Source organism: Berghia stephanieae, chromosome 3 (assembly GCF_034508935.2).
Source record: "Berghia stephanieae isolate SIO BIC M18660-M18661 chromosome 3, UCSD_Bste_1.3, whole genome shotgun sequence".
Taxonomy (NCBI): domain Eukaryota; kingdom Metazoa; phylum Mollusca; class Gastropoda; order Nudibranchia; family Aeolidiidae; genus Berghia; species Berghia stephanieae.
In genome coordinates, this window is record NC_088362.1 from 33,566,638 (window position 1) to 33,573,781 (window position 7,144).

The 7,144-nt window shown below is 34.4% G+C and overlaps 1 protein-coding gene across 1 annotated transcript in view; it reads left to right on the forward strand.

Annotated features, from left to right (window-relative positions):
* LOC144967576 (uncharacterized) overlaps positions 1 to 7,144 on the forward strand; it is a gene marked incomplete in the record, with an annotated part of 62,019 nt that overhangs the window by 46,574 nt on the left and 8,301 nt on the right. Inside the window, 3 exon segments of the mRNA XM_078905020.1 lie at positions 3,955 to 3,997; positions 5,378 to 5,552; positions 5,950 to 6,124. Coding sequence (XP_078761146.1) covers positions 3,955 to 3,997; positions 5,378 to 5,552; positions 5,950 to 6,124 — 393 coding nt within the window.

Sequence of the window (7,144 nt, forward strand, 5' to 3'; positions counted from 1 at the left end):
GCATTTGTTTATTTTTTTCCTTTTAGGGGATCTGGTGCTTATGTCTAGATGAGACTTTTAGGTGATGTCAAACGAAGTATATTGATAGTGCTCTTGGAATCTTCATCTGTTCCTTGCTTGAAACATTCCACTTTGTCTTACTTTTTTACGGGTGCTTTTAATTATAAATCTAGGATTTTTTTAGTATCCTTTTTTTCTTCCTTTTCACTAGCACTGAAATGACTGTTTATTCAAATGAAACAAGATTTTAATTTACATTCCATCTTCAATCGTTTTGTTTCAGCTACTGAAAGAAAATGCAAAAATAAAACAAGAGAAAGAAGCATCAGAAGAAGAGTGAGTGGATTTAATTCCTCCACATTAGATTTGATTCTCATCAGTCATTTGGCAATGTAATCAATGACTAATGATTTTTAGATTTTAAGATAATATGTGAATCTTTTTGGTCGGATTTATGTAACATTTCCATTAATTGGGATGAATGATTGTTGGAATTGTTCATGGCTCAACCTCTTTTTTTTTTAACCCATGGAGAAGAAAAAAATATAGATTCATATTACAAAGTTCCATTGAAAGTTTGTGATTGTTTTGCTTTAATAAAAAGCTAGAATGATGTGGCGAGTGGCAAAGCTTTTGCACTAATATCAGATTTTTTTGTGATTTAAATTTATTTTTAAAAATTTTTGACCCGTTTAAATTTTTTAGAATAGCATGAAAACTGCAGATTTTTAAAAGTTTATATTGAAAGGGAAGAAAAATGATTGAACTTTTGCCATAATAGATTTTATGACATTTAAGTAAAACCCCTTCTGAAAAGTGGAATATACTGTGCCTGTTTCCAAGGAATAGATTTTCTTAGAGAAAAAAAAAAGATAAACGCTGCATTGTATTGAAGATTGCTGATGCCTCTCATTTTACCACTATCTTTCCATTCCTCTTAACGTCTCAACCAAACATTTTCAACGCTTGTTTCTGGTAAGCTATCTCCATATTGTACCTCACTTAAAATCTTGATTATATATTACCTTGTTTATTATATGAGTCTCCGAGTTTGTGTTGCTATGCATTGCAAGATATGGTTGTTCTATGGGAATGCATTTATTTATTTTTTAATTTTAGTAGAAAGAAACTTTCGTGGTTAATGTGTGTAAATGTTCTTTAAATTTTCAATGGTGTTTGGTTGATTACATTATTCATGCTTAAAATAAGGCCTACCAGTCGACTGCCAAGACGAGGGGCATTTAAATCGATCAATATTTGAAGGACGAGTTTTCTGGTCAAATTTTAAATACAAGTTTTTCCAGAGTGTGCAGTTAACTGCTTAAAGGTCTCTGTGACTTGAAGTGAAACTTGATGTTTGTTTCTTCTTTAAATGTTTAGAATTTATTTTGTGTGCTTATTCACAAGACTCTTAGTTGCCACATCTGTGTGTCTGTTCATATTTTGGTTTGCCAGCTTTTTGTGCTTGCATATAGGCTAAAGGATAACAGGGATTTTGTATCAATGATCAACAGAATATGATAATTGACCGATAACATTTAAAGGCTAAAAGTAAAGAAAATTAATGCACTTTGCTTTTCACTCTCTAATTTATATCTTTATTTCTTTTCTTTTTTTCTTTCTTTCTTTGCTTCAACTTTTAAAAAAATACTTTTTAATGAAATATTGGTGAAAGGAATCAATCAATATATTTACTAGACTTCACTGAGATAAAATCAGACCTCAGAACTTTCATGCTTACAGATCTTTCTGAAGCTAAATTTGTCAATGCGACATCAACTAATAACAACTATTAATAGTCATATACATTAGAGGATGGTGTAGATTGTGCATTGCAAATAACACACCCATTGTTGTGTCTTTCATTAACTGTATTTCTATTTATAAACCAAATGCCGCTGCTTGAAGCTCGAAGAAATAGATAGCAATCATGAAATGAAATAGAAGCTCATTTTAATTAAAAAGGAAATTGATATGGATGTTTCAGGTTCCCCCTTTGTCAACAAAACACAATGAATAAGGCCTTTAAGACGAATGATTACTATTCATGTCTATTCATTTGACTTGTGATTGATCCTTGTGAAACACAATCTCTCTCTCTCTCTCTCTCTCTCTCTCTCTCTCTCTCTCTCTCTCTCTCTCTCTCTCTCTCCTCTCTCTCCTCCTCTCTTCTCCTCCTCTTCTCTTCTCTCTCTCTCTCTCTCTCTCTCTCCTCTCTCTCTCTCTCTCCTCTCTCTTCTCTCTCTCTCCTCTCTCTCTCTCTCTCTCCTCCTCTCTCTCTCTCCTCTCTCTCTCTCTCTCTCTCCTCTCTCTCTCTCTCTCTCTCTCTCTCTCCTCTCTCTCTCTCTCCTCTCCTCTCTCTTCTCTCCTCTTCCTCTCCTATTTGTGTTTGTTCTCCCCTATTGCTTTTTCCCCTATCTTTTCCAAATGCTCTGTCTTGTCTTGGAATGAGATTACTTGGTTTTGTCCTGACCCTGGCTGGGAGAGAAGCAGTCAGATTTAGATTTTTAAAAGGTAGATTAGGGAGATGATATTTTTTGCCTTGTAAATCATCTCTCTGTCATGCATTGTATTATTTTTGTTCAACATATGTATGATTTGTAAATATTTGAATGTGTTCCTCTTAGTGGGGACCCATGCTTGTGTTAGGATGAGAAGTGTGCTCTTGGAATCTACTTTTTCCCTAATTGAACTAATTCCCCTTTGCCTTCCCTTTTACTTAGGTGCTTTAATTGTAATTCTAGAACTTTTTACTTGCCCATTTTCTACCTTTTTACTGGTGCTAATATTACCTAAATGGGTTGCAAGCGCCGTAAAACCCTTAAAAACAAAAAAACATCTTGTCTCTCTCCACACACACACACACACACACACACACACACACAAACAGCATGTACACAAAGGATTCAAATGAGAGGAGTCCTTTTTTTTTTCATTGTTTCTTTCTGTTGTTGCTCTAACTTTCAGTCAAATGCTTTCAATGTTCAATAATTGTAATTTTATCCAAAATTCTTTGAAAAATGATTGCTGCCCTTCATGATAAATGGATTGTTTCAAAATTATTTTATAAATTCACATAGACTACTGATACAAGCATGTGTTGTCACATATCCACTAAGGTTGCAAAAATGGATTTCGGATTTATTTTCCTATTTTTTATTTTGGTAGAATGACAGAATGATAGCAAAGATATGTCTTAAGAGCAGTATTTATTTAATCCACAGTTACGCTTAGGTTAGGTTTCAACAGTGTATTAAAAACTATATTCTTTCTTTTTTTTTTTTTTATTGAAGACATATTCCAAATAGATTACTGTTTATTCTACTGTTACAAATATACTTGTTCTTACTTGATATGCATTTTGATGTATTCACTGAGCTATATGTATGTAAGTCGTGGAAGTACTTGCTTAATGTTTTTCTTATCTTGGAAGGGTTTTTAAAGAGTTTTTGTTTGTTTGTTTGTTAGTTTTTATTTTTTTAAGGATAACACAATTAATATTGTTATGTGAGAATACATAGGACAGTTCCTACTAAATTAGAAATGTAATAAATATAATTCATTTAGCATTAAATATCAAAATTTGTGTTGTGGACTGCCGCTTACATTCAATCTTACCATCAACACTAAAACTGTGGAATAGCCTTTCAAGTTCTGAGAAACAAATGGGTTCTGTATATTGGTTAAGAAGTAGACACAGTATGATACAAAGAGCTGTAGAGTCTTCATCACTGAACTTTCCGTCTACCAAAGTGGAATAAGGAGAAGAATAAGAGAAGGAAACTACAATTCATATTATAATAAATTAAATGTTATTATCTATTTGAAGCAAAAGTCCAGCTCAAATTACAGGAGGATATGCTAATGTCTTTAGTGACATGCTGGGCAGCTAATATTTGTTCATGTTATGTCGTTTACCCAAGTATTTCTGAAGAATTTGTATTTTCATTACAGATACAGGAATTTGACTGAAGACATGAAGAAGCAAGCAATTAAAGTGAGTTACTCATGATGTATTTAACATTTATTTAACTCTTCCCCACTATTATAAATAATCAGTGCATCCAATCAGCCATTATTTTTACGGAGGAGGATGGGGGTGCTGCCCAAAAAATTCAGACTCTCCTCTTTTAAAAGCACTGATGTATGGTCTGTGGTGAGATATTCCATGTATGTTTTTGGTTAGTTACTCTGATGTCTACATCTATCTCAACCATATTTAAAAGTTGGTGAATGGAAGCTGATATGTTCATATAATTACAGTTCACTCCGCTTAATTCACATCGGTTAATCACACACTGCAAGTATACGCTACACTTTCCCGAAAAACCGAAACTTTTTTATATAACCACTCCGTTGAATCACGCACCTTCTCTGTTTAATCGCTACACCTTGATTCCATCCCGATTGGAGAAAAATAAGTTTTAAAAATACACAAAAAAGTAATGAAAAATGTGTTTCTCATTGAACCATTTTCGCACTTTAATATTTTTGTATCACGCGTGAAAAGCTTTTCGTCATTGCGATTCCACTATCTCTCTGACCCCAACTCGGTCAGACATGCAATGCTTGTTGACAACAAAGGATTACGGCGAAAAACATGATGCTGATGCTTCACGATTACTATTCTGACAAACAATAATGTCACATTTTGTTGATCAAAGACAAATTTCCCCTATGGGATGAATAAAGGGAATTTATATATTTATCTTATGAAAAATACAAAAAAAAAGAAAAAAAGACCCCCCCCCCCCCCCCCCCCCCACACAGAAAAGAAAAACAACCAAAAAACATAACAAAATGAAACAACAACAAAAAAAAACCCAACCCCTCCAATGAGGTCATATCTTGAATACATACCTGCCAACCCTTCCGCTTTTGGCGGAATCATTCCTATTTTCACTCTTCCTTTTTGTACTATTCTGCCATTGTCTCTAAGAATTCCGATTTTCAAAAATGATGATAATGGTAAGAATAAAAAAGAGCGAAGGGAAAGGGGGGGGGGGGGTTGTTAAAAAGGTGAAATTCCTATTTTATGTCTCAAATTCCTATTTTTAGGCATTCTGATTCCACTTTTGGAATGTGAAGGGTTGGCAGGTCTGTGAATATGACGGTTCCAAGCCCGCAGAAAACTCAGGGGGGAAGGTTCTATATGAATGGCACGTGAAATCTGGTGCTTAGATGCTATTTTTAGCTTCTCCGCTTAATCGCACCCTCCACTTAATTGACACACTTAACCCAAACTCCTGAGGTGTGTGATTAAGCTGAGTTGACTGTATCTGACCCTCCACTAATAGAGCTACTGAGTAACTGAATGAGTTTGTGAATCATTAAAATGAATTAATTCTCAAATTAAATATATTAACTTTTCAACCAGAATGATGAACTGCTGTCAGAAATGAAAACGTTGCAAGCATCCGAGGGAGCATTCAAGAGAGAAAAGGACAATCTGGAGACACAGCTACAACAGTTGCAGTCAGACTTGAAACAGGCCAGACAACAGAGTGACGAGGCCCAATCCCAGCTGGCATCTGCTGCTACAAATATGTCTGGTATGGTTTAGACTTCTATATATTCTGTCAAGAAATGACAAAACCTTGTAGTTGGTAAAGCAATTTTACAGGAGTGTTGAAAACTATCTTTTATTAGTAAGTGAAAATGTTCACATAAACTGAAGTGTGTAGACAAGTGCCAGAAGACAATATACGATTTTTGACCACCATTATATTGAATTATATTGACCCGAGAGCCAAAAGACTGAGTCTCCAATGTCTTTCCTCAAGGTCAATAACTTACCTATGTCGGGTAAAATCGTATTATAACACCAACATCTTGTACTCATATCTAAAATCAAATTGAATAATACATGAATATACAACAATTTTATTTTGTGTTTTCATTGTTATTGACCTCATTTGAAAATCTAATGGTCCCATTTTCAACTATCAGGTGATGCTGTGTACTGCCAACTGAAGGAAGAAGTAGAAAGTGCTAAGGGGCAAGTTGAGTTCCTCAATTCAGTCATTGTTGATCTGCAGCAGAAGAATCAGGAATTACATCACAGGTTGTCTGCTATGGAAGATTCTGGCGTTCACACCAATGGAGATTTGAATGATTCTATGGAGTAAGTTCAATTTGGTATCTTTAATTTTCTCTTGCACATTCTGCATAGCAGGATATTAAGCTATCCCTTGGTTTACAATGTGTGTGTACAATTAGAAAGTTTGTTTTTCCTCTTATATGAAAAATGTTTAATTTTGTTGACTAATGCTAAATGCCGTTTATTGCTAAACTACCATCTGTATTTTATATTGTAACCTAATTCAAATTCTTCGTATTTTTTATATTTATTTGGTAAGCATTTGTACATCAGGCTATTAACCCTCTCGTGTTCAGATTCTTTTTGGGGGAGTAGATAATGAGTTCCCTATATGGCCATGTCAATCATGTAGACATCCTTTGATGATATAAGCCTACTCTTTGATATCTGTAGTCGCCTTTTCGTTTTCTACGGTCACTCATGGCTAAACTCCGCCCAGAAACGATTTCATAGGTCCGTTCATCACCAAATTTCAAACTTTTGTTCTCGTGAGTTCATAAGTTTTTTGACCGAAGAACGATTGGCTACTGAGCATCTTGACCCTTCAACGATTGGTCGTTCTGGCAGCTCACGTGTCAACAGCCGTCAACAATGAATTGGATCATCGTCGATGCAGTGGAAGACGGCCATGGAATAGTTGCGTCACATCGCCACGTTGTTGAATAAATTATCCAGGCATGGTCGATAGGTAAAAAAGCCAAATTATGTTCTAGTTACATTTGAAACAAACAAAGTATATCACTGATCTCGTCTCTTTGAGATATAAAGAATGATATAAAAATCAAGAAAATCGGCCGATAAATAAAAAAGTTGCTAAAAAAAGCTAAAATAAACAAAAGCAATTTTTAAAATCAAATTTATTCGTAAAACAGTTGGTTTTCAACCGATTTTTATGAAACAAAGACCAATGTACTTATTTTTTCAAGCTGATTTCAGCAATGTGACTTTCAAATTCCTCAGAATTATATTTTTTACTTTTAGATTTTAGCTTTTAGGCCTACTCCATAAGGTGTTATATTCCTTGCATAACAATAGCGTAATACA